Below are 27258 nucleotides of genomic sequence, written 5' to 3' on the forward strand. Positions count from 1 at the left end.
GCCGTTTTGCCATCCGTTAGTGGTGTAACCAATCCATCAGTAGTCGTGTATGATTGAGATTTGGTTCTGTTTTGTGAATTTATAAAATACAGTCAAGTGGTAATAGACAGTTACAGCACCTCAAAGGTCGGATATACACTTTGAAACAAGGTGCTGTCTGTTGCACCAGTGGTGCTTTAAATTTTACACTGCTAAAATCTGTAACTTGCTCTGTAACATGAAATACGAAACTCAAGGGAACATTTTAAAGAGTAAAACATCCAATAGTAGGTACACAGATGCAAGCATCAAGTAAATCTATAGAGCATTTTACTTGTATTGGAAGAATAATCAAAGTTGAGATACACATCTTATCCCCATTATCAGTATCATACAAAACCAAGTATGTGAGATCAAACTTATTCGAAATGGTATGATCATCGAGTAAAGATTGTACAGCTTACACTTCAAACAAAAAAAACAAAAATGAAAACAATATAATTTGCACTTGTCAAGTCATATGTTTGGTATGATGAACCGATCAAAGAATATCTTCTGAGTTGTTTTAATATAGTGGGTTTTCACTTGCTATCATTTAAATTACCCACAAGGCACTTCTCCAACAAGGCTTCAGCATTCACCCAAGCATGGTATTTATCTAAATAACATATTAAGAATACAACTATGGGAATGTTGATCATTTACATTATTTAAATAGAAAACTGACAACTGGCATCTAACTTTGCAAATTGAAGCAACAGTTCCCACGTATTGAGAATATAATATAAATAATAAAGTTGCCTTTCTCTCTAACAGCTTGAGCTTTTAGACGAGTTGGTGATCAATAATTTAATACCAAGCGCCTCTAATAAAAACACAAGACTAATATGGATAGTAACCAACAAGGTTAGTTTAGCTGGCCAGAGAACCCTTGCACCTCACCATGAGGTCCAGAATTCGACTCTCACCCATTTGTGTGTGGGTCTTTCTCCCACTTCGGGAGTACCAATAATGATTTATACACCCATCAGGAAAGATTTCGAATTACGATTTGTGAAATTGCTTCTTAAACACACACAACCCATTTAACATAATGAGGAAGAATCTTTGAGGCCAAAAATTATTTAATGTTTACATTTTTCTCCATTCAAATAACCTACATGGAATTTTTTGGGTTCTTATATTGACACATAGAATAAGGTTTTATAGAGTTTTGATTGCAAAAAATTCTAACCTCCCCAAATGAAACTCAACAGAAGTAACAGATTATTAGAGTTTATTTAATAGGGCCAAAGATATGACAAAATACATGCCAATATTGAACCTATATGTATTTGGAATGTGTGCAACAAATGTCAAAGGATACTGAATAAAGATGTGCAATCTTTTCCAACTGCCTTCATCAGCATATCAACACCTGATTGTCAAGCAAATATTAATGCAGGCATATAATTTATACCCATTGTGGCAAACAAAAAGGATAAACATAAATAAACAATTTCCAGAATTTAAGCAATCCATAGAAGTACAGAATTTGCTTCACTAATTAATTGAAATTTGAGCAAACTAAAATTTTATGTACCTCCTGGATGAAATTTCATATATGGAGCTATATTGTACACACGACCTTTAAGAACAGTCCACATGGCGCCTTCTGTTTGGTGTTGTTTAACTTCATTCAAGGCAATAAGCCTCCTATTTGACTGTCCCTTCAAACCTTAAAAAAAAAAAATACAAAACCCTGAGAAATATCAGCAATTGTTTCTTCAACTCCAAAATAGAAATCTCACTTAATGAATGCATATTACATAATATGTATGCTCTAACCAGTTGACCTCTTTCTATTGACTTATCTCAAGCACAACTAATAGTTCATGCAGTAGTTTCTGGAGAGGTCCACTATATTGGCAAGCTAACATATAGGCAGCCCCAACTAAACACATTCCACCTAGTTCACACCATCACCTAAAGCCAGAACTAAGCCTATCCACACAACAAAGTGCAGAATGATGCAAAGTAGTTTGTTAATAGTGAGTAGCTTATAAGTGCCAACCTTGATACCAAGCTAACAAGCTCATAATTGTGCTCAGCAGGCAACAATAAGTCCCAAAAAAAACTATAGTAGCCCATAAGAATTACATCAAATATAAAGCACATTAAAATACCTCTATCCATTATGCTTACCAAAGATTTAGAGCCTTACATGGTCCTCTCAGAATTTAAGAGAGACATTCCAAAATAGAACACATATTAAGAGAAGGGGAGGTGAGGTGTGAAGTGCGGCATTAAGACCTGTGGATCAGCATGGAAAGCTGTGGATGAGATTAACAGAGGTTTTTTTTGATTGGTGGCGAATCACGTCAAAGGCACCAGAGAGTATGCGGTGTCTGGGTGTGAGATGAAGCAGTCCAACCTAAAAGAGAGGGAGAGGCAATGGAGAATCTAAAATTTAAAGTCTCTGAAAGTATAGAGCTCCAGAACTCAGAGTGGAAGTCTCATTCTCAGTGTAGTGTTTGTTACAATTTATGGGGAATATGACCCTTTATTTATATAAGGTAAGGACATGTACATATCTGCATGTCCGAGAAATCACCAATAATTAAGGTAAGTCAACGAGATTTTAGGTCATTAGAACCTGGCAGCGAAAAGCTATTCTAGAAGCATCCAGAGGGCATCTCTGATGCAGGACAACACTCTGTTAGAACTTTAAAGCAGAATTTCAGTAAGTTGTTATTGTGGTTTCAAGCTGAAAAGTAATGGAGAATTTAGCGCTTCTACAAGTGTATGAAACAAGTAGGGTTAGGGCTTAATGTAATAAAGGAAGATAATGAAACAATTAGGGTTACAGCTTAATGTAATAAAGGAAGATTGATTTTTGGGGTTGTTCTGGGTGCTTTGAACAGTACCTGCGAACAATGTTTTGGCTGTTAAAGTGCTGAAATTTAAGAAAGAAAGAAAACAGAAGAAGAGGAAGAAGAAGAAGAAGAAGAAGATAGTTCTAGAAAGCACTCCTAGAATCTTAGGCATCACACCTAGGGTTAGGGTTGCATCACACAAACACAAAGGGGCTTCAAAACTCCAAAAAATCTATAAATGTAATATCCCAAGCAATATGTAGAACTAAACGCCCCAAGTTGAACCCAATCTAGGATACCAAAACCAACCCCAAACATGATTATGGATGTAACCAAACACTACCCATTAGCTTCTAAGAGAGAGAAGAATGCAGAATTTTGTTTCATTTATCTTTCCTTCTCTCTAGCTAGCTTTCTCTCATTTTTCTTGGTAGCCAAACACCCCACCTTTGCTCCACTCTTACACCACCACCTCAACCTACCATCACCAGCCATCTCACGTCGCCGGAAAAAGACTATGGTTGGTCACCTTCCTCTCTCTACGAAAATAGCACAAATCAAGTTCAAACTTTAGATTTTCTTAATCTTTTCAAGAACCAAAGCTTGGGATTTCTTTTCATGATGGTTTAGAGACTGTTAATTAGTAAGAATCTTTCTAAAAAGTTTTAGTTTAATGTTTTACATATTTAGAGTTAGAGATGATGATTTCTAGATTTATCATGATTTCGTTTTATATTTGTATTTAGTTTCTATGGATGTTTTTGCATATAGAAAAATCATTAGTTTGATGATTGATTTGGAGATTGAAATTTGGGTTAATCTAGGGTTTGAATGTGATGTAAAAATTAGAGATTTTGATGCTAGGAAATTTATTGTTGACCCCAATTGAAAAGAACAAGTTTTATAATTTTCATGGGATTGGTATACTCATTGGGCTCTAGCTCATTCTTTTTTAGTTAACGTTTTTTAGATTCCTAGATTATAGCATGGCTTGGCTCAACTTGGAAGTTTAGATTTTTGGAGGATCAAAGTTGGGCGTTTTTGTAGTTGAGGTTTTGCATAGGGTCACTCTAGGATGTAGTTTCATCTTTTGTATCTTATGAAGGAAGTTGATTGTAAATATTTTTCATTATGAAGTTTGATGTAAAGATAGATTCATGTTATTGTATTTGGGAAAATGGTACATGGGAACAAACTCAGTGACATGATGATATTTTTGTACTTGAATGGATCAAATTAGTAAATAATGGTTGAATGAAAGGTTTTATGCATAATTAGTGATGTAAATATATGAATTGTACGGGAGATTATTATGTACAAGTGTTATAGTACTTGAGATTTGCCCTCTCAGTGGGGTTTGCCTTGCCGGGGTTGGGTTGTGACATTCTTGTTCTTTTCAATTGGGGTCAACAATATATTTCCTAGCATCAAAATCTCCAATTTTTACGTCACATTCAAACCCTAGATTAATCCAAATTTCAATCTCCAAATCAATCATCAAATTAATGATTTTTCTACATGCAAAAACATCCATAGAAACTAAGTACAAGTATAAAACTCAACAATTAAAACTAAATCATGATAAATCTAGAAATCACCATCTCTAACTCTAAATATGTAAAACATTAAACTAAAACTTTTTAGAAAGGTTCTTACTGATTAAAAGTCTCTAAACCATCATGAAAAGAAATCCCAAGCTTTAGCTCTTGAAAATAATAAGAAAATCTAGAGTTTGAACTTGATTTGTGCTATTTTCATAGAGGGAAAAAAGTGGCCTACCAGAGCCTTTTTCGGCAAGGTGAGATGGCCGGTGGTGGTGGTGAAGGTGGGTTGAGGTTGTGGTGTAAGGGTGGAGCAAAGGTGGAGTGTTTGGTCACCAAGAAAATAAAGAAAAATGAGAAAAAGCTAGAGAGAAGAAGGAAAGAGAAATGAAACAAAATTCTGCATTCTTCTTTCTTAGAAGCTGAAGGGTTCAAATTACTCAGTGAACTGAAGAACTGAACCAAACCGATCTCTTTGGGATGGGCTAGGTTGGTTTTTGAGCGCATTGGTTTGGTTTTAGGTTTTCAAATCATCAAACCGATATGATTGGGTTGGTATTTGGTCAATGCCAAAACTGAACCAACCCAAGAACCAGACTTATTTATGTATATATAATTTTTATTTAGATTAACATGTCTTCACCTAATTGGTCTATTACAATAAACTTAATTGCACATAATAATTTTTCACATACAAGAATTATTAGGTGAACTAAGGAAGTAGTAGAAGCTTGAATTTAATTTGCATTGGTTGTATTTTTGGATTTAATTTGTATTAGTTATGTTTAAGCTTGAGTTAGATTTAATTTGTATTAACTTGCATTAAACAATATTTTGCTTTTCATTTTTGTTATATTTAAATGTTAAAGACTTGTTTATTTTAATTATTTATTATTGATTGATTCACTTATTTTTCATATAAAGGAACCGTGGTTCCAACCCAAGCCAACCCGAGCTACATTGGGTTGGGTTGGTTCTAGTCCATGATTGATTTGGTTCTGGGTCCAAAAACTTCAAATGATTGAATTGATTCTAAATTTAGTTCCAAACCGACCCACGAACACTCCTAATGGGTAGTCTTTGGTTACATCCATAATCATGTTTAGGGTTGGTTTTGGGTATCCTAAGTTGGGTTTAATTTAGGGGGTGTTTGACTCTACATATTGCTTGGGATATTGCAATAAAATATCAATTTTATTAAATTATAAGCATTACATGATTTTATATAGACTTAGAGACTTCCTTTTTCTAACTAGAACTAAAAAAGAAACTACTAAGAATACTTTTGACTTCTAAAACTTATTTAAAACCAAATAAGACCTGTAAATAAAAGTAATTAAATAACTTGGCCCACAAGACAACTCATGGGTAACTCGCACAACTCATATCCAAAAATTCAGCTAATAACCAAAACACTCCTAACCTTAAAATTGACCAACAACTTTCTTAACCGAAAATAAACATAAATAACACTCTTCTAAGATAGAAACATAATTATAGATGGTTCCAATAGATCCCAATTGAGTTCGGCTTGAAACCAAGCAATTTCCAAACATGAATGCTTCCTTAATTTTGTTTTTCCTTGCTCCTATTGTGGACTGTCAATCTCAAAGGTCAAATCTCTCATAGTTGGAATGGTCTAAGGCAGCTTGACCCATTTGGAATATACAATATACATATCCTGTTTTTTGGGAATATTTTGTATCCTGTATTTGAAACTAGGGCTGAGCAAGCAATCCGTGAAATCCGTAATCCGATCCAGTCCAGTCCAATCCGATAGGTTTGGATTGGTTTTTTGAATCCGTGGTTCGGTTCCGGATTGAAGAATTAAAAATCCGTAGTCCACGGATTGGTTCCGGATTGAACCCCACGGTTCCGGATTGGAACCGATCCGGACCGTATACAAATAGCCTATATTTTTATTATACATCCTTACCCATAGTATCTTCGCTTATTCCATATAAAACCTAAACTCAAACCTAAACCCGTTTAGTATCTTCTTTTATTACTTTTGTTTGTTAGTTTTTAGTTTTAACTTGTAATGGTCTAAATACTTATGGTGAAACTAATTTTCTTATGGTTGTTTAAATTCTAGAACAGTATGTCGCTATTATAAAGACATATTGCTATTGTGGAACTAATATAGTGCTATATTTATGTTTTTATGAAATTAAAGTGTTATATATATTTTTTTATTATTTAATTATGTGAATCCGTGGTCCTAAACCGATCCAATCCGTATTTAAATGGATTGGTTCGGATTGGTTCCATGATTTAAACGGATTGGATTGGTTCTAATTTTTTAGGAACCGTAAATAACGGATTGGTCCTGGTTTTACACCAATCCGGTCCAATCCGGACCATGCTCACCCCTATTTGAAACCATGTTTCATAGAGTGTCCCACAGAATGTATCCTGGGGTTGCCAAGAAGGTACCTTCATCATGGCCAAATTGTGGGCAGAAGAACAAATGTGTTGTTGGCCCACTTGAGCTCATTTGGTATGACCAAACATGTCCTAACTGGCTGACACGAGGAACTCATGACGACATGTACAGCACACATCACTACCTATGTGTCCATGACACATAGCTGGACATAGACACACAAGTACTTACAAAGGACGAAACAAGCAATACATTTTTTATTTGCTGATAAGAACAACAAACAATGCTACCCTGAACACCAGTATTAAGAAACCCACAACAATGTGTTTCTGTTCCAAAATATCAAAATTAACAACCTAACAAATTTCTTTAGATTGCAACTGTTATATATTTTCCAAGTGAGGTAAAGTTGTTGAAGTATAGCATTAAAACCATTATAAGTGAGATTCTACAAGAAAAGGAAGAGGCTATAGCACATAATCCCAATGCAAATTGGATATGCTTCATTCAATAATGGTTAACAACTATCTAACAGATTTCCTAGTGTAATTATGAAACTTCTTAACTTTAGAAATACTACATGCTAGAATTAAGAAACCAAATTAACCAAATGGCATTATATTACATAACAAAGTAAACATCATACCACATCCCATTAAGAACGTCACAGGATGAGGAGCAATCATTGAGGCATGTGGCCAAATTTCAAATTCACTTTCTGAAATAGAAATTTCCAAGTGCTGGTGTTTCATAAAGCAAAGACATGGTGAATACCACATTCTGAACTGCTCATGAACTAACAATATTCTACAGAAAACTATGAGAAACACAGAAAAAAATTGACACACAATATTTCATATGGGTCATAAGAGACTTTCACACACAATGTGGGTGTTTGGGAAGTGGCTATTTTAGAGGTTTTTTGGCTATTTTAGTAGGCTATTTTAGTTTTTGTGTTAGGGAAGATAGGATGGATTTTTATTTGAGTTGTGTATTGAAAAAAGTGTTTGAAATGATGTTTGAAACTGAAATGACAAATTTGTCCCTAACTTCACTTTTTCCAAAATAGGTTTAAAGGGGCAAAATTGTCATTTAATTTCGGAAATGATGGGGCTATCCCTACACTGTCATGTTGACAGTGTAGGCTGATGCTATATTACAGCTATATATATATTTGAAAAAAAAATCAATGGGTTTGTGTGGCTTTTTGGCTTTTTTTGTATTTGAGGCTATTTTAACCTCAACTTTTGCTTCCCAAACACCCCCAATATTTCATGTGGTTCAGAAGAGATTTACAACTTGAGATTTAGAAAGAAAAACAGCAAATTATCTTCTTACATGTGTCGTATAATATTAATGAATTATATCTTCAAGGTGTGCAATGTGGGTATCATTTGTGAATCTTGAGCCATGACTTCATAAGCCTTATCTGAAATGAGCTTTTCAGGCTAAACCTAAAGGGTTGTAGTCACTAGTGTTAGGTTTCACGTTGGAAATAGAACCAAAAAAGCAAAAAAGTCAAACCTCTATACTATATCCAGCTCTCACGAACCACTGGAAGGTAACAGAAGAATAGTGAAGCATTTCAATAATGAGACATTCTTAGTAGTTCAGTACCTGCAAGGTCAGGATGCGTTTGGGTAAGCTTAAGCCAATGCATTTGGCTATAACCCTTCTCAAAAGGAACTTTGGCCCGAGGTGCAGGCTTCCTATCAGGAGTCTTCTGTTGCTGTGAACTGTTAACTGAGTTTCCAGTGTCTTCAGGTGCTGCTTGTTTTGGCAGTTCAGTCAACTTTTCTTGAGGAGACGTATCAATAACACTAAAAGACAAAGAACCAACCTTTGTCTCCCTCTTTGAAATGTCATTACTTGGCAACTTATCTTTCCACAGAATGCCACTACTCTGATTAAAACTAGCTTCGCTTGCAGACTCATCTTTTATGAGGACACCACTGACATCTGGCACAGCCTTCTGCACCTCAAGACCATCTCGGTCAGCAGGTAAACCAATCTGAATAAACACAATTCATCTTCATTGTACAAATATGTTAAAAAACATAAAGAATGCAGCCAAACACAGAACTTATCACAATACATTACAAAAATGAAAAAGGTCATAAAATTGTAAAAACCAACCTTTGTCTCCCTCTTTGAAATGCCATTACTTGGCAACTTATCTTTCCACAGAATGCCACTACTCTGATTAAAACTAGCGTCGCTTGCAGAGTCATCTTTTATGGTGACACCACTGACATCTGGCACAGCCTTAGACACCTCAAGACCATCTCGGTCAGCAGGTAAACCAATCTGAATAAACACAATTCATCATCATGTACAAATATGTTAAAGAAAATAAAGAATGCAACCAAACACAGAACTTATCACAATACATTACAAAAATGAAACAGGTCATAAGATTGTAAACAATCTGTAGCATGTGAATTCCAAAAACTTGCCTGACAGAATGTGAAATCATCATTGCTCGCCATATCACACTATTAGTCACTAGAACAACCTGAGAGATTTATCCTGTCCCATGGTTTGATCATTTCACCAATAAAATTAAAACGATCACATTATGCTTTTACATGTAATGATTATACCGTAAACAACCACAATCACAAAGCATAAAACTGACAAAATTCAAGGCATTACAACAATAAGTATTTCTGGTAAAAGGTGGTAAAAATAAATAATAATAAGCAAAGAAAACCAGATCCAGTCCAAGTTATTTCAAAACATTCTCTCATTTTCTGTTCAGGTATCCCCATTCTAGCGCTGATTTTTGTGCTGTCATCAGAGTTATTTATCATACAGGCAAAACTAAAATCTTGGAAAATTTATGGTATCCCCAACTATGCACACTGTACAATAAAGGAAACAGTTGGATTGGAACAAGTTGGTAAGCTACATTTTGATGAAATTTCTAACTTTTTAAGGTTTTGTCAATTGCAAATTTTTCTCATTTTCCATGTTCAGATGTCACATTTAAGGTTTGATGAAACTCTCTCTCTCTCTCTCTCTCTCTCTCTCTCTCTCTAATATGATAGAACATTGTAGGCAGCTACACAGACTTGCGTTGGACTAAGGTACTCTATCAGATTCATCTAGTTCGCATGTTCAAAAGCACAGGAATACATCAAAATATTCATATTTCTTTTTCTTTTGTTTTTTTTACAAATTTTCTAGGGCAAAATGGATTTACAAGGTGATATAAAGTATGCCATGCACAACATATGGGAGTTTTATGTGTCGTTATTAGGTAAACTCAGATTACTAACTAAACACATTTGCTAGGTGAATGTGCCACTGAATTTGTCGAACACATATATCATACCCTTATCTAACTATTGAGTGTTAGAAACAGATACTTAACACATTTAGAAGGATCTATCTAACAGAGGTAGGCCATAGGCGATATAATCCAGCATATCAAAAATTGTCCGACTTAAAAAAATTTTAAGTTGAAATTTTACCATACAATTTCCTCTTTTCTAAACACACAATAATACAGCATGGCACTATATTCCTAAGGGAAAATTTCACATTACAACCTTATAGTGTGGCTCATATGCTAATTACCCCACCATAACCCCCTTAAGTGCACCGTCATGCATTTGTCCAAGTCAACAAGTGTGAAACACGTGTCAGGATATAAGGGATTTATGTGCTCATTTCCAAACGTCAAGGGGTAAATCACACATGGAGTAAAGCATAGGAGGTTAAAGTGAATTTTGACTAACAAAAAAATAAAGAGGGTAATGGACCTACTGGTGCACTTTACTCCACAAACCACAAGAGGATTATGTGCTTATTTCCAAATGATAGCAGTTATGTGTACATGGGCCAAACTACAAGGGTGTAAATTTTCCCTATTCCTAATTTACTCAAGGTAATAAAATTTTATTTTCACTCCCCAAATTATGACAACATATGTGAAACAAATAGAAATAGGAAAGCAAAATCTTGTTTCCATTGCCCACTTAGATTAAAAAAGAACATGAATGCTGACTTGGAGTTTTCTCTTCATCGAATACTAACAAATCTGCATAACAGGGTTATATTTCAGCTTCACAAACAGAAAAGAATTTAGTAGAGCAAATCTAGGATCACCATGTTGATGGTTGGTTTGGGAATCGGCTATTTTAGTTGATTTTTTGGCATTTGTTTTTTACAAAAAGATGTGCAGAAAAGTAATGAGAGTGGTGTGAGTGACTCTTTGACTTTTTTTAGTTGGTTGCCAAACGTTGCATTAGGAAAACTTTAATGAGATTAAAAAAATATAAATAATAAATAAAAAAGCCTACACCAATATATAAATTGTGACTACAAATGAATTGAGGTTTTAGTCACAACAATATTTACTAGATTTTTTTTTTTTTTTTTTTTTTTTTGAAGAATTTTGGTAAGAATGCTATTTTGAGTTGGGAAACAATTGCAAGAAAAGAAAATATATGTAATTTTAAGCAACCAAGTAGCTCCATATAGTTAAGCAAAAATAAAAATTAAAAAAATCCTGCAAATTTCGTTAACCATATAATAATAATACCCTTGTACATGACTCATCATTCCAGATATGTATTTCAATGACCCCTAATAAATCGATTCTTGTGAATACACGTCTTAGAACATGTCTACTTAAAGTGATGTAATCTTATTAATTGAATCAATTCGAAGAAAAAAATCCAAGCTTTCTCGTGAGATTAAAAAAAAAATATAAAAAAAAAAAAATGTAATTGAATCACACAAAAAAAAAAAAATGATGAAAGAAAGTGGGTAAACATGAAGATGGAACTGAATCAGAAACCAAGGCACCTAAGGGATTGCCTAGAGAGAGAGGGGTAAAAGGGAGTTCGCAGAATAGGGTTTCGCACAGAGAGAGAGAGAGAGTTTGATACCTTGTTGCGAGAGAGTTGAGATGGGTTTTCGCGGGATGGTGTTCTTCTTCTTCTTCTTCACCGCAGTGATTGATTGTTGTTTGGAGAGCTCCGATCCAAGGCACATTGGAAGGAACCCTTCTTTTCTGTGACTACATGATGGCCAAAAGTCAAAATAACACTCCTCTTCGACAGTCAAAATTGGATTTAGAGATTGGATAAATTATGCTTAAAATATAGATTGTTGTTTGTAATTTTAAAAATTATTACTTCTTTTATTTTAAAATAATAGTTTTTTTTTTTTTTTTTTTTTTTTGCGGAGTATATAATTTTTTTTTGATAGTATAATTATTACACTTTTGAAATATTATTTTTTCAAAATTATTCTTTGATAGTTTTTTTTTTTTTTTTATAGAATATCAATTGTTATAATTGTATTTTTTTATATTTTTAATTAATTTAAAAGAATGGTAAAATAGGAAATTTTTATTATTTTAGTTCTTGATTTTTGAAAAGAGACTAATATTTTGAGATAATAAAAAAATGAAATAAATGACTAATATTTTGAAACGGAGAGAGTAATATTTCCCTATTAGAGTTTTTGTAAAATATTACATTGTTACGTTCAAAAAAAGTACACTAGGAGTTTTTTAGTGTATTATATTAGAGTGTTATGTTTGAAAAAAGTATGCCAAAGAGTTTTTGTGTATTACATTAATTAGAGTGTTACGTTTGGAAAAAAACACGTATATTGTTACGTTTAAAAAAAGTACACTAAGGAGATTTTTCAGTATATTACATTGATGTGTTACGTTTTTTGAGTGTTACATTGGAGTGTTATGTTTGAAAAAAATACACTAATGATTTTTTTTTGGAAGAGTTACGTTTAGTAATTTTAACATTATGAGAAAACTTATATTTGTCCCTTAACACATAACGTACGCGTTTATCCTTGATCTTTTTATGTAATTCACACTAGAATGGGACCTTTGGGTCTAAGAAAAAAGAGAGGATCAATAATTCATAAGATTACTATTTGGAATTTATTGGTGTTTCACCCTTGCTTAAATTATTAATTAAAACATATTTCTAACATCATTAAAAACTGTTGATTGATTTGATGATTTATTAATAAAATGGGTGATTTCTTATGAAATTAGAAACCTTAGGGGGGTGGAATGTAATTTCTAGAACCATAGGGGCAATTCGTATTTTAATCAAATCTCAGGAAGTGTATTTGTAATTTATCCTTAGAGATGTATAAAATTATACACATCAATTCGTAAATTGAACTAGTGTATTAAATGATAATGTGGTATAATTTTAAAAATTTGAGTCTTTACAATTTGTATAATGAGCGGGGTTCATAATTTTAAAGTAACAATTTCATAATATATGTTGGTACACAGCCCTTTTTTGAGAGGCATAAAAAAAATCAATTTATTGGCTTGTTTAAATCACATTACCTCTTTATTTATTTATTTATTTATTTTTATAATAAGCCAATAAGCACCCAAAAAAAAGAAAAAAAGAAAAAAAAAAAGAAGTCACTTCTCCAAATAAGCCTAATTAATATAAAAATTGATACATGTAGCACCAGTATTTATAAATTGGATTAATTACCTAAAGTCCTATCTACATTTTTGGTAGTAGCTTAGGTCCTGTCTAAAAGTGTTTGAACTAATAAGTCCTATTTACAGATAAAAAGAGGTTTTTTCCCTTCAACCCAAACAAGTGTATATATGACGTTATTTATTAGAAACAAAAACAAATTAGTTAGGGGAAGTAGATGAAGATTCGAATCTCGAAGGATCTTGAAGGATTTCTCGGTTTGGTTCACTATTATACATAAATTGATTTCGATGTTTGACAGATTCGTATTTGAGGCTTTTTGAGTTGAAATCTATTGGAGTTTGTTAGGTGTGATTTCGATTTATAAATTGAAGTATTGATTTGCTGGATGTTTGATTTTCGTAGGTATGTATTGTTTCGATTTTGTGTATTATGTGTTTTTAGAAAAAAATTTAGGTTTGATTGAATTTATTTATGAAAATATGTTGAATAATTTTGATTTTACGAATTGAAAGCGTGATTTGCTAGATGATTTCTTGGTTTGGTTCACTATTTTATGAATTGAAAACATGATTTGTGAAAACTGAGAAAGTTCTTAGTATTGTTATGAAGTATTTGTTCTGGTTTTGTAGTTTCAGCAAATTGAGAATTGTTCATGTTTTTATTGATGTGATCTCTTCTTTTCTTTTTTTCTTTTTTTTGGATTGAAAGATGAGTGAAGCTTTTACGAGTGTCCCCATTTTTTTGTTGTGCAATTATAATGGTTGCACATTTGCAATTAAGATTGATCAGAATGTTACATATGATCAGTTGGTTTATAAGCTGTGTTTGAAATGGGATAGTTTGCAATATGATAACATTTGCCTATCTTACTCATTGCCTGGACATCCTAGTTGTACGTTGGACAACAATGAAGAGTTAGAATTATTATTGGTATTAGTTGTGCATTTTGATTCACAATGTATTGATGTTGTTGTGAGAGGAAAAAATTCAACCATTGACTGTGGTGTTCTCAACAAAAGATTGGATTATGGAGAAAGAGAGACAATGTTGGAGCTTGAAGTTTGTGGTATTGCATTGTCTCATGACAACAGTAAGTCTGTGAACTTGTCAAACAAAGCATCTACATCCTCCAAGAGGGATTCGAGGTTGGAGGTTGAAGAAGAGATTGATATGTTATCATCATTTTGTTGACACAAGAAAAAAGTATTGTCATCTGCTGGTTGGGCAGATGTATTGTCGAAGTTTTCTATTGAGTGTGGATTTGAGTTCGTATTTGTTAAGAATGATAAAGTCCGTGTTACCACACAATGTTTGTTTAAAGAGACAAACGGTTGTATGTGGAATGTTCCTGGTTTGTTTATAAAGCTCAACAATGCCCACACATGTGGTGCTGAAGTATGTATAATGAATCATTCTCGTATGAGTTCTAATTTAGTTGCTGATTTGATTGTTGAAGGTGTTTGTGATAATCCATTGACACGCTCAGTTCATGTTGTTCAGGATTTTAAGTTGGGGTATAGGCTGAGAGTTAGTTATCGTCAAGCTTGGTTAGGGGTAAAGAAAACAAAGGGTGATATTTTTAGAGACTACTTAATGTCATTTGATCAATTAAGATGGTATATTGATGTTGCAAAGAGTTGCAATCCGGGGAGTTGCATTGAGTTTGAGTGTGACAATAATACTAAACGGTTTAAGAGATTATTTGCTCTTTTTCATGTTTGCATTAGGGGATTAGATTATTGTCGACCTCTCTTGTTCCTTGATGACACATTTTTGAATGGAAGATTTAGAGAAAATTTACTTGCTACTACAGGAAAATATGGAAATCAAGGTACACAAGAAATTTGTTTTCTCTGTTCTGAAATTGAGAAAGTTCTTAGTTTAGAAATATGATTGAATGTTCTAAATTTTATATAATATTATTACTGTATATGCATTTTTTTATTTTACAGTTATTCATTTTAGTATTTGATATTTTGAATGTTAAAGTGTTACCATTTTTTTAAGAATAATAGAATATTCTTATTTTTTCTGTTTTTTACATGCAGGATTTTTTCCAGTTTGTTTTGCAATTGTTGGCACGGAGAATCAAGACAACTGGCATTGGGTTTTGGAACATATGAGTATAGTTGTTTCACCAAGACGAAATATTACATTCGTGTCAGATCGTAACCTTGGATTAGTTAAAGTTTTGCCAATGGCTTTCCATGCTTATTCTTTATATCATTTGAAGATGAACTTGAGGCATTATTTGCGTGGTATGTTTCATGGATTGAAAAAAAAGTTGATCACTTTGTTTGGGAAATGTGCATATGCTCCAACTGAAGAAACATTTCATCAATGTTTGGGTGAGTTAAAGACTGAAGGTGGGTCAAGAGTAGAAAAGTTTTTAGATGATATACCATATGATCATTGGAGTAATACATATTTTCGAGGGCAACACTTCGGAGAGATGTGATTGAATGTAGCTAAATCTTTCAATTTGTGGATACAGAAGGAACGCCATTTTCCTATCACAAAGTTGATTGATAGTGTAAGAATTAAGTTGATGAGGGGAATTGCTAAGAGGAGGAAACTTGTTAATAAATGGAATGGTGTGATATGTCCCAAAATAGAGTCCAAGTTGCATGATGCTTTTAATACTTCGAGGCCATGGATTGTTAGTTCATCTAGGAATGATGTCTATGAGATGCATTCACATCCATCTGTTTCAGTTGACATTAGTAGACGAATATGTTCTTGTGGCGAGTGGTAGTTGAAAGGGTTTCCATGTGCACATACAGTTGGTGCTACACAAAAGAGTGGACATGATTTGAGTTTATTTGTTGATCAATACTTTTATGTTCAAAGTTATCGAGAGTCCTATTTTTTCCCCATATATCCTGTTCCTTCAATTTGGAAACCAGATTGTAATGTTGATGGTGATAGTGATGTTGTTCTTCCTCCTTTGTCTAGGAAGCAACCAGGAAGGCCAAATAAGAAGAGAATTCGTTCCAATGATAAAAAAGTAAGGCAAATTACTTGTAGTAGATGTGGAAAGGTTGGCAATCACAATAAGAAATCGTCTAAGGAGGCTTTGTGATTTTTTGTAACTGCTTTGTGATTGTAAAAATTTCATATTCATAAATTTCTTGAAGTAACAGTTTGTACTATTGAGAGCTGAGTAATAATTTTCTATGTTTTGAATAAAGTGACATAGAATCGAAAGTGAAAATATTCTTAGTTTTGAATTTTAGTTTTGAAATTGTTTGTGATAATATTGTTTGGTTGGCTTTATGTTTGTTTTTAATGTGAATTATTTGTTTGGTTGGCTTTGTAAATAAACTTGACTGTTGAATGTTTGTTTTGAAGATTATGTGAATATTGACTAAAAACTGAGCATATTCTCAGTTTAAGTTTTTAGTTCAAAATAGCTGATTTTTTGATAATAATGTGAGGCTCTTGTTATGAATCGGAACAAGTTATAAATGTGATCAATTGAATGAATGTGAATTTATATTGTAAATAGATGTGATCAATGCTATGTTTTAAATAAAGTAACAGTGGACTGAAAATGAAAATATTCTCTATTTTGAATTTTAGTTTTTCAAATTGTGATAATATTGTGAGGCAGCAAATAAATTCTTGTGATAATATTTGTTGTTTTGAAAATTGAGTGAACACTGTATAAAATTGGAAATATTCTTAGTTTTAAGTTTTTAATTTCAAAATAAGTGATTATGAAAATATTGTGAGGCAACAAAGCACTGCGTAGAAACTGAAAATATAAATAGAAACATCAACAAAGTACTGATTGTGATACAGAAAGTCTTGTGTACATGGTCTATTGAAACCATTATTTTCACATGTAACACTATTTTCACTTTTCACATATAATAGTGTGAGGAACAGGATAATAGAAACTAAAAATATGAACAAAAACATCAAGAAAGCGCTAGTGCATATATCTTTGAGAGTATGACAAAATATTCCATTACACATCATAAAAATTGTAATTTGTTTGTGAGGCAATATGCTTGCAACTATGAACAAAAATATTAGTCATTGTATTCGAGTGTGACAAAAAAGAGTTCATTGAGTTACACATCAAAAAAGATTTCATTGAATGTAGCAATCTTGACTCTGATTGATCTTTGTGGATCATTGAGGAACTCATGTACTATGTCTGCTCTCAATCTTGTGGATGTGCCTAGTGGTGATGTGTTTGGAATTGGTTGATACCTTATGTATTGTCTTATGATGTAGCAAACAATAATTCTACAGTCAACCTTACAAAAATAATTTTTGACACAGTTAGGGAAAAAACAATTTTTTTTGAAAAAGATATTAAAATTTGTTTGTGAGAATAAACATAACATACATCATTTCTTCTCTTTGAAGGCTGCCTTTGACTGATTCAATCTTTACATTAGGATTCCATACTTTTTCTGCTCGACGAGGTGTATCTTTCATGTATTCATTGATGATTTTTTGCTATAAAAAACATTAATATAAAGTATATAGTGATTTATATTTGATTATAGTAATGATAATATGAAATTGTTCTTGCCAGTTGATATGCAACGTTGTAGTGCCTGCCCTTCCCTTTTGTTGGTCTCAAAGAATTGAAGTGTTTCCAAGTTCCCAAGTCTTTGTCGATAACAAGTAATGTCCAATGATTCGAATTGTGGATGGGGATATGGATGTATCTACATATGAGGGATTCTTACAGTGTATTTTTCAAAATCTTTTTCCTTTTTTCTAAAGTTTCCTTCTTCAACATTAGTTAGTTTTTACAAAAAATATGAGAATATTCACAGTAATGGTACGAAACTCAATATTCAGATCTCGATCAAAAGCAAGAAAACATGACTAACTACGATTTGTCACTCAAATTGTTTCGAAATCTGAGTATATTCCCAGCAAAGATACCAAATTCAAAATTTGAGAACATTCACAGCAATGATAACAAACACAAAAATCAACTTTGAAACCAAAATCGAAAGGAAGATAACGTATAGAATTGACACATGCACATTTATTTCTTACCCAATATAGATTTGACAGTACGAAAGACTTGCCATTGTGCTTTGCTCCATCACCAGAATTCTGTGCTTATGGTTTTCTTTCAAGAATCTCAAAATATGCATCAATTGTCTATGAAATCGGAACACAAAAGTAATGTTAATAAATTAATGAAAAGTTTCTTAGTGTTAAAAAATTACAAATTTTATATGTACACAGCTGGGTATGTCGTTCCCTTTTACTAAGCTTTTGATATCATTAATAAACACATAATTGTCATATTTGTTGCCAAACCATGTACAAGCGCTACAAAATAATAAAAAATGTGTTAATAATTAATTCAAAATATTTTTAGAAAATAGAGTTATTTCTCAGTTTCATTTCATATTTTGTACTATAGAAAAAATTGCAAGATTTATGTAAGATTATATCTTGACCTTGTTTGCTTTTCTTTCCAAAGAATCTGCAGTTTATATTTATCTTCAGGAGGTAGCAATTGCGCTGCAGCATACTTGTTAGAAATTGTTTCATCTTTGTGTTCCTTCCCTTTCTTAACTTTAACTTTCTTGCCTCCATACTCATAATCTGATATCTCAGTAGTCTTCCTTGCTTTAGCTTTGATCTTTATGATCATGGAATTTTGCAGATTTGTTTGTCTTGATACTATTAGATCATAAACTTTTATTACACAAACTTGTTGGGTTAAGTCATGGACCTCTACCTCCACTAATTGATTTTACAACTGAGAATTTTGATCTTTTGGTGTATCACGTTCATCCTTTGCATTTGTCTTACAATCTTTTGTTGCAAAAGCTTGTTGTGTTATCTCATAGACCTTTTCCTAATGGAGCTCAACGGTTTATCCGACCCACAAAACCCATCCAAACCGCCCAATCCGCATACAAATGGACGGTTTCGTAGACACAATGTGGGTGGATGCGGTTTAGATTTGGCATGTTTGCCGGTTGCGGCACTTTTTTTCTCTCTCTTAATCTTAACCGTTGATTTCATTCCTATATCCTACCTAGATATTTTTCAGTTTGTTTTTGCGCAGGGTTCATTAACCAAATGCATGGAATTGGAATTTTTTAAAGTTGGATGTGATTCATGATGGAGTTTGAGATATTGCAAATGTTTTTATTTTATTTAATGGGTTTGAATTGAATAAAGTTTCACAATAATTTATTTATATTTTATTATTGCATTTTGGATGAATGTGAAAGTTAATGAAGAATTACTTTTAGGTAAGCTTAGGATTTTGAATGATTTTACTTTAATTGTATTGTTGAGTAGTAGATAGATAGTGAATGGAATTGATGATCTAGTTTAAGATTTTGAAATATATGCTTGTGCTACTTTATGATTTGATTTAGGATTTTGAATGATTTGTTTGTGTTAGGAATTGATTTTGTTGTGTTTTTAATTTTATAAGTTTTAATTCATTAAATATTAATGTTGGTGCATTTTAGAAAATGGAGGAAAAATGACCCAAAATAAATATTTATCAAATGGGAAAAAAAGGCTCAAAAATAATTTTTTTTAAAAAAAAGTCTAATCCGCAAACCACCCGCACATCCTCAAACCCTAACCGCACAAACTGCAAATCGCACTACGGGCGGTTACGGGTTGACTTTTCCTCAAATCACATATATGCGGGCAGGTCCAAATCGATTCGCAAACTATCCAAAACCAAACCGCAAACACCCTGTAGACACCCCATTTTTGACCAACCTTAAGACTCAGACGTCATCGATTGAGCGCTTGGTGATTGCGCGTGTTGTGCTCGTTTTGAGGTTTCAGAGTTCTTGGCTGAGAGCCTCGCCTCCGGACCTCGGGACCCTTTGTACTTTGACTTGATCCGTGGACCAAGTCTTGTTTTCTCTTCCCAGAGAGAGGGAGAGGTCATGTAGACCATCTCTCAGTGGTTGTAGGCTACTTTTCGTGGTCGTAGGCTATTGTTCCCATTTGGAGACTAATTTTCGATTTTCAGAGCCGTCGGTCGTGCGTCTCGGCTCAAGACCGCTTAACATTCTCCGTTTGGCACGGCTTTTAGGACACACCTCATTTCCTCTGTCTAGAGGGACATTGTGGTCCAAGAGACCACTTTTGTGGTCGTACGCCACTTTTGATGCTCGGCAGCTGGTTTTTGGGGCTCCCGACCGCGCGTCTTGCCTCCCGAACCCTCATCTTGCATCCATTTTGGTTTGTCTTGGGTACAAACCTTACTTTCCATGTTTGGGAAGTGGTACAAGGGTGGGAGACCAGCTTTTATCCTTGGAGACCACTCTTCTCCCCGCCAGCCAATTTTCTGGTCGAGAAACTGGTTTTCTTGGTCTTTGGGCCACATTTTCTAGTTTCCCACCCCACCATTGGCTTGCTTTTAGTGTGGAGACCACCATTTCCCCTGGCCGACCACTTTTTTCCTGGGAAACCACTTTGGGTGGTTGGCCGACCACTAAAAGTAGCAGGCCGACCACATTTTCTGGTCGGCAGCTTTCTTCTTGTTTTGTCAGACTGAATGGATGCCAGCTGTGCCAGTTGGAGGGCACAGACTGTATCCTCTATACACGTGTATGGAGGGATTGCACCCAAGTTTTAGCTTCTTGAGGAAGCTTTAACTTTTGCTCCTCTATAAGAGACGGCCTCCCTCTCCTTGGTTGAGTTTCAGAAAAATTTCCTAAGGTAAGCATATATCTCCCTCTATATTTCTATATTTTGGTGCCTTAAAGAGTGTTGTTCCTTCACTTTTGCACTACAACTCCTAGCCACACACCACCACATTTGAGCTGAGATCATTGGAGGTGGTTTTTGGGTCATAAGAGTTAGTTTTGGGCTGGAGGAATTGCTGTTGTTGCAATGCTTCAAGGGTAACCTTTTTTTTTTTCCATTTTTAGCTCTATTTTGATCACTCTCTTAGCCATATTTGCATGCTTCTCTTGGATTAAATTTAAACTACAAAAAGCTTTATTTTTGATTACTTAACATGTTTGTTTGAGGCTCCTTGGGTGTTGGGGGTGTTCTATCCCCTTTTGTGCCTTGTTTGGCCTTGTTTTGTGCCATGCCTTGGGGCCTTTGAGCTAATCCTTGATTGGCCTTTTAATCACTGAAATCCAGTGGATTTTCAGTGGTTGGCATGTGGTTTTGAGGTCCTAAATCAGAGAGGGGTGACCCTCTCTTTTTTTGTCTTGTTTACTTGCATTTTTGGCCTATCAAAGGAGCATATCTTTTCATACTCTCAAGGCTTGGTTTAGGTACTTTTTGGTGACTTTTAGAGCCCGCCTAGACTCTGTCCATGGTTGGTTCGGTCACCCTTGGCATGCTTCTCATATGTGTAGTGTATTCCCATTTATGGCTCATCAAATTAGCATGTCTTGCTAGCATGTATTGACTCCATTTCAGTGGGTTTTTGACCATCATTTAGCATGTCATAACTCTGTCTAAAGCTGTTTTGGTTGTCTCTTGAGTGGCTCATATACTTGTAGAACAAATCTTGTTGACTAGCTTTGTTTGCATGATATTTTGGCTCTTTATTCTAGCACATTTTGGCTTTGCTCCAACATGGTTTGGTTCATATTTTGGGCTGCCTTAGCTCTATTTTGAGGCCTCTTGGTCGAATGATGCTTGCCATGCATGATTGTTGTGCAATAGCCTTGACTAGCTTTGAGTTTTGAGGTCTCTTACATGCTTAACTTGAGATATTTGCATGTTTTGGCATCATTGGGAATGTTATTTCAGAGCATGTAGGGCTGCTATACTTCCATATTTTCCACTCTTTAAGTGCTCTTTAGAGTTATGCTTTCATGCCCTATTTGTGAGCCATTGCATGAGCCCCATTTTTGTGCCTTTCAAAGCCATGATCCCAACTCATTTTGCTACTGTTTTGGCCTACATAGGGTCTGTTTGGGGTTGGTTTGATCATTTGAGCATTGCCTTGCATGTCTCTAGTGTAATATGCTTCACTAGCTTTTGATGTTTGAGCCTTTCAACATGCATTACATGAGTTGTTTTGCATGATTCTAAGTCATCTTGCATGCCATTTTAGTGCTGAAACATATGCCATTGTACTCCATGTTGCATCCTTTCAATGCTTTTGGAAAGTTGTGTTTTGTGCCTTAGGCTTGGGCCCTTGCATTGTGCATGCTTGTATGTGTTTTGTTGCCTTGATTTCATCACCATTGGCCACTGATTTGGACACGGTTGTGGCCTATCCATCTTGGTTTAAGTCCATTGTATATTGAGTGTGCCATGTGGTTCATAGCATTGAGTATGCCATGTTGTTGCATGATTGATCATTACACTTGTGCATGCCATTTTCATCGCATTATGCATGTTAGTTATCATGTGCATTGTGTATGCAAGCGTCATGAGCATTGTGTGTGCCATGTAATTCATAGTATTGTGTATGCTAGTCGCATGTTTGCATGTCCCTCCCTTGCATGTTTGCATGTCTAAGTTGCATGTTGCATTAAGTTGCATGATTGAGTCACATTGAGCATGCCATGTTTGTTGCATTGTGTTTGGAATAGGCGTTAGTCCAAACACAGGAAACGAGACACGTTTCATACTCGAAGTGATGAAACGTACCTCGATTCCCGGTCGCCGACACTCTTGACTATACATGACGGAGTTCTAGGCTTTAGGTGTTTGTGTGTGCATTCATTCCATATCAAGTTGCGCAATTCGGCTCCTCGGCCATCATACATCGAGATGTGTGATTGGTGGCCCGAGGGTCGAGACCTACACTCCCTTGAGCTTATGTAATGATAGGGAGGGTGGTCGTGCATACATGTGTTGCAAATACTTTGCTACGCCCCTTTCTTGCCCTCTATTGCAGAAAATCATAAACCAGCAGCAAAAACTAGTCAGTCGACCAGATAAAGTGGCTGGCCAACCACTTTTTCTAGTTTTCACCACAAAAACTGGTCGGCCGGTGGTCTCCAAGGCCAATATCTAGTCGGCAGCATCCCTACAGATTCCCAAGGTGGAGTTTCATCTCTCTGGAGCTTGGTGCAAGTTTCTGAGATCAATTGCAAATAGAGGCAAATCGGGACGTCGCGAGGGATTTTTGAACAAAGCGACTCGAGCATGCATGCATCCTTTGTCATCCAAAGCAGAGCTAAGGCAGCCTACATCATATAATTTATATGCTTATTTAATTGCTAACTTAGTTAATTTGTTAATTAGTTAGAGTTGTGTAATAATTAGCTGTAGCTTGTTATTCATTCTGTTGTGTAATAACTAGTTTAATTAGATTAGCTTAGATTAACTAGTCGGTTCTGTATTATTCATTCGGACCCTCCGTTGAGAGGCACAACTGTTGTAAATAAGTGTGCGTGTGTGTGATGCATGTCTTCCAACCTCCATTTTTTTCTCCCTTTTATTTGCAAGCTTACGATGGTTAGTTTTAGGGCATGTTTCAATTAGCATCCTTATGCTTGCATGTTTGCATCCATTGATTTGTCTTGCATGCACCGGGCTCGGCACATCATACTAACTACATTGTATTTCAATTCCTGTTTGAATACATGTATCAAATTGCATTTCATATGACATTTTAGAAAAGCCGAGCCTATCTTAGTTGCATTTTGTATGTGTTGTATTAGGCAAGCATTCTTGACATAGCTAGGATCATGCATTGATTTCTAACATAGCTTTTGTTTTGGCTCGGAGTACTCGGTAAGTGTTTATGCTTTAGCATCCTTACATGTGTGTGAGTGACTGCCATGATAGCATGCTTGCCATGAGGCTAACTGCTTATATGATATAACTGTCTGAATGCCTGTGGGTGAAGGTTGGATTACTTGAATTGGAACAATTCATTGATTGCGAGTTTTAAGCCCACTTGAGAATGGCAAAATCATATTTTCCTAAGCCCACTTAAGGGTGGAAAAATCCGCATTTTAGCCTACTTGTGAGTAGCAAACCGCTTTCAAAAAACAAACATGAAATGTTTTGCTTCAATTTAGGCGATCCAGTCTATACTTGTATGTTGTGCGCATCACATAGTAATTTTAGGTTAATAAACCGGAATAAGAGCACATGTGTTTTCAAAAACAAGATATCGTGTTAGTAAAGGCCGATCTTTGATCGGGCGAGCGGGGGTGCTCATTGCATGACCTTCCCCTCTCGTACCCAAGTTCCTGAGCCGAGGCAACTTTAGTGATGACGGACACGTGGCCTTAGGCACGAATCAGGGTTTCCTAAATTGCCCAAAAATAAAACATTTAGGTGGTGACTCTGTATCTGGCAAAGCAATCCATGTTTGGCACTTCTTTCTAAAAATCAATTTTTCAAAATGATTTGCCGGATTTGGACTCTTTGGTGATTTATCAATCTCGCATTGCACTTTGCAAGATCAGATTAAGAACCGTGACATTTGAGTTCGAACTGTAGTGAGCCCAATGGACAAAACGGGATTTTCCTGGGACGTTCGGGCGCGTTTACACACCCCTAGAGCTCTTTATCCACTACTTGAGAATTTTCATGGGCCTCTTTTTGCACCACTTGAGAATTTTCATCTTTTATTGTATGACCTTCATTCTTTGCATCTATCCCAGAATTCTTTATTACACAAACTTCTTGGGTTATCTCATGGACCTCTTTTTCAACCAATCGGTTATGTAATCAAGTATTTTCATCTTTTAATTGTTGTATTTGTGCTATGATTAGCCTGTTGTCCTCTTTAAGTGTATTTATGTAGACGGTCTTCACTGTGTTGTCAAGTTGCAAATTGTTGTTCTCAGTTTCAAGTTTCTGAAGTCTTTGTTGACCAATGTGTTCTTCTCCCTCAGATGCATCATTGATTATAATGTTGCACAAGCCATCAAAGTCTTCATTGGTGTCTTGTCGATTGACATCCCATTCATCTCTCATGTAGTTGGCAGTTTCTTTTTCTTCTTCAGCATCTTCTTCTTCTTCTTCAGTCTTTTCAGCATCTTCCTTTTCTTTTTCTTCAATATTGTCAACATGTTCTTCTTCTTTTTGGTCAGCATCTTTTTCTTCTTCTTCTTCTTCTTCTTGTTTATTGTCATCATGTTCTTCATCACTTTCCTCACTCAATTGAGCGCCAGTTACTTGTAAGTCAACATACAATAGATATTAGTTTTTGAAAAAATTGAAGTTTAGGAAACTAGAAAGTTTCTCAGTAATAATTCAGTGTATAAAAGTAGGAAATTTTCCCAACTTGAATTGAAATTCAAATGGGATGAGGATGCGACCTGTCTTGTTGTCCGCTCATGTAGTGATGCGACTTTCATACATGTATGTAATTTGATAAGATTCCACTTGATCACCCTTGGGTATGTCTCGCTAACTTTAGGGTGGATGATCATTGTGTGCTCACACAACCAATACTACAAACCAAATGTAAAGAATTTTTGTCATTTGAATAAGAAATAATACTTTATGTTATTAATAACAAACTAATAAATTAGAGTAAAGATGTACTTACTAAGAGAGCCATAACACATCCTGTGACTTTTGTTGGATTTTTGTGGTATTTTTCAAGTGAAGACATCAGTGTGTTTCTTATTGCTTCTGCCCAATTGTATTTTCTCATTGAGTTTATGTCTTCCATGTAATTAATAAATACCCATCTAACTGTCGTTCCTGATGTAGAGAAAAAAAGCTTTAAACAAGTGTACATGCACAACATCCTAATTGCATCTTCGGTGTCTTCTTTCTTATTGCCTTTCAATGGTTTTTGCAACAAGTCCATGATGGTTGTGCTCGATAGCCTTTTAGTTTGTATGGATCTTCTTCTCAAAAATGATGATAACCTTTTATTTCCATAACCAAGATTCATTGGCTTATCTCTTCAAGATATACCGAAAATGGACTTAATGTCTTATGTTGTTAGCTTTACAGTTTCCGGTCCAAACTGGAACGAACCACAGCTGCCTGATTGGTATGCTTGAATTATTTTGAATGCAATATCATCATATTTTCTGCACTGTTTATAATTCAACTTGTTCTTCAATATTGCATCAAACAATAACCAGAACGGGGTTTTCTTCAACCCTTTAATATGTTTGTTTCTGAGTTTGATGTGCTGTAACAGCTTCACTATTGTCACCATGTTTGATCTGAAAGTTAATTATGCTTTCCCTTTAGCTTTTTGTCCCTTGAAGTCGATTCTTTATGGCTTCTTGTTGTTTTCCGTGCATTGCTCTTCAATCTTGGTGTTTTCATGAGTGGATTTCCTCTACGGAAAATCGACATAGAAGACATATTAACACTGAGAATGTTCCTAAAAGAATCACTCCAATGTCATTCTCATGAATTCTAAATTTGATAACATTCAACATTGAAACCGAAATTGAAAGCAAGAGAATATCATTAACTAGGATTTTTGACTTAAATTCATTCAGAATCTGAGAACATTCACAGCAATGATACCAAAATCAATCTATGAACATTAAAAGCAATGGTGTCAAAATCAACATTGAGTGCTAAATTGAAAGTAAGAGAATATGATTAAGTCGGGACTCAAATTGACTCAGAGTCTGAGAACATTAACAGTAATGGTACCAAACTCAACATTGAAACCTAAATTAAAAGCATGAGAATATAATTAACTATGGTCTTTAACTCAAATTGACTAAGAATCTGAGAACATTCACAGCAATGGTACCAAAATCAACATTGAAACCTAAATTAAAAGTAAGAGAATATGATTAATGAGGGTTTTTTCAATCAAATTGATTTAAAATATGAAAACATTCACAGCAATGATACCAAAATCAACATTGAAACTTAAATTGACAGTAATAGAATATGATTAACTAGGATTTTTCACTCAAATTGATTCAAAATCTGAGAACAATCACAGCAATGATAAAAAATCAACAATGAAACCTAAATCGAAAGTATGAGAACATAATTAACTAGGGTTTTTCACTCAAATTGATTCAAAGTCTGAGAACATTTATGGTAATGGTACCAAAATTAGTATTTAAACATAAATCAATTCAAAATTTGACAACATTCACATATCAATCTTATCAAACGCAACATTGAAACCTAAACGGAAAGTATGAGAA

General features: G+C 34.5%; 2 protein-coding genes across 3 annotated transcripts; one reads left to right on the top strand and one right to left on the bottom strand.

Annotated features, from left to right (window-relative positions):
* Positions 1–287: 287 nt before the first annotated feature.
* Positions 288–11866, bottom strand: RLF (reduced lateral root formation). 2 transcript variants are annotated; one of them, XM_028214569.2, is made up of 7 exons: positions 11660–11866; positions 9218–9290; positions 8898–9068; positions 8379–8772; positions 1562–1696; positions 1346–1396; positions 288–637 (listed from the first exon to the last, which is right to left on the bottom strand). In XM_028214569.2, exons 2-7 carry the CDS (start codon positions 9248–9250, stop codon positions 561–563), a joined length of 861 nt encoding a protein of 286 aa, XP_028070370.2. In that variant the 5' UTR covers positions 9251–9290; positions 11660–11866; the 3' UTR covers positions 288–560. The 2 variants fall into 2 exon arrangements, with proteins under 2 accessions (XP_028070370.2, XP_028070371.2); XM_028214570.2 differs by having other exon boundaries at positions 8379–8733; positions 11660–11841.
* Positions 11867–14548: 2682 nt separating this feature from the next.
* Positions 14549–16295, top strand: LOC145820372 (uncharacterized). The gene is made up of 4 exons (XM_082915775.1): positions 14549–15044; positions 15262–15590; positions 15708–15964; positions 16064–16295. The coding sequence occupies exons 1-4, from the start codon at positions 14549–14551 to the stop codon at positions 16293–16295; spliced, it is 1314 nt and encodes a 437-aa protein (XP_082771901.1).
* The last annotated feature ends 10963 nt before the right edge of the window (positions 16296–27258 follow it).

This window comes from Camellia sinensis, chromosome 1 (assembly GCF_055761805.1).
Source record: "Camellia sinensis isolate YWXY chromosome 1, ASM5576180v1, whole genome shotgun sequence".
In the NCBI taxonomy this organism is placed as follows: Eukaryota; Viridiplantae; Streptophyta; class Magnoliopsida; order Ericales; family Theaceae; genus Camellia; species Camellia sinensis.

Excerpts from the sequence above, each read along its gene's own strand:
- RLF (XM_028214569.2), bottom strand. The coding sequence starts at position 9,250 with ATGGCGAGCAATGATGATTTCACATTCTGTCAG. Across the intron at positions 8,773-8,897 it reads TTTCAAAGAGGGAGACAAAG|ATTGGTTTACCTGCTGACCG; the intron begins GTTGGTTTTTAC and ends GTGTTTATTCAG. Across the intron at positions 1,697-8,378 it reads AACGCATCCTGACCTTGCAG|GTTTGAAGGGACAGTCAAAT; the intron begins GTACTGAACTAC and ends TTTTTTTTTAAG.
- LOC145820372 (XM_082915775.1), top strand. The coding sequence starts at position 14,549 with ATGTGGAATGTTCCTGGTTTGTTTATAAAGCTCAACAATGCCCACACA. Across the intron at positions 15,591-15,707 it reads AGACTGAAGGTGGGTCAAGA|AAGGAACGCCATTTTCCTAT; the intron begins GTAGAAAAGTTT and ends TTGTGGATACAG. Across the intron at positions 15,965-16,063 it reads ATATGTTCTTGTGGCGAGTG|TTATCGAGAGTCCTATTTTT; the intron begins GTAGTTGAAAGG and ends TTATGTTCAAAG.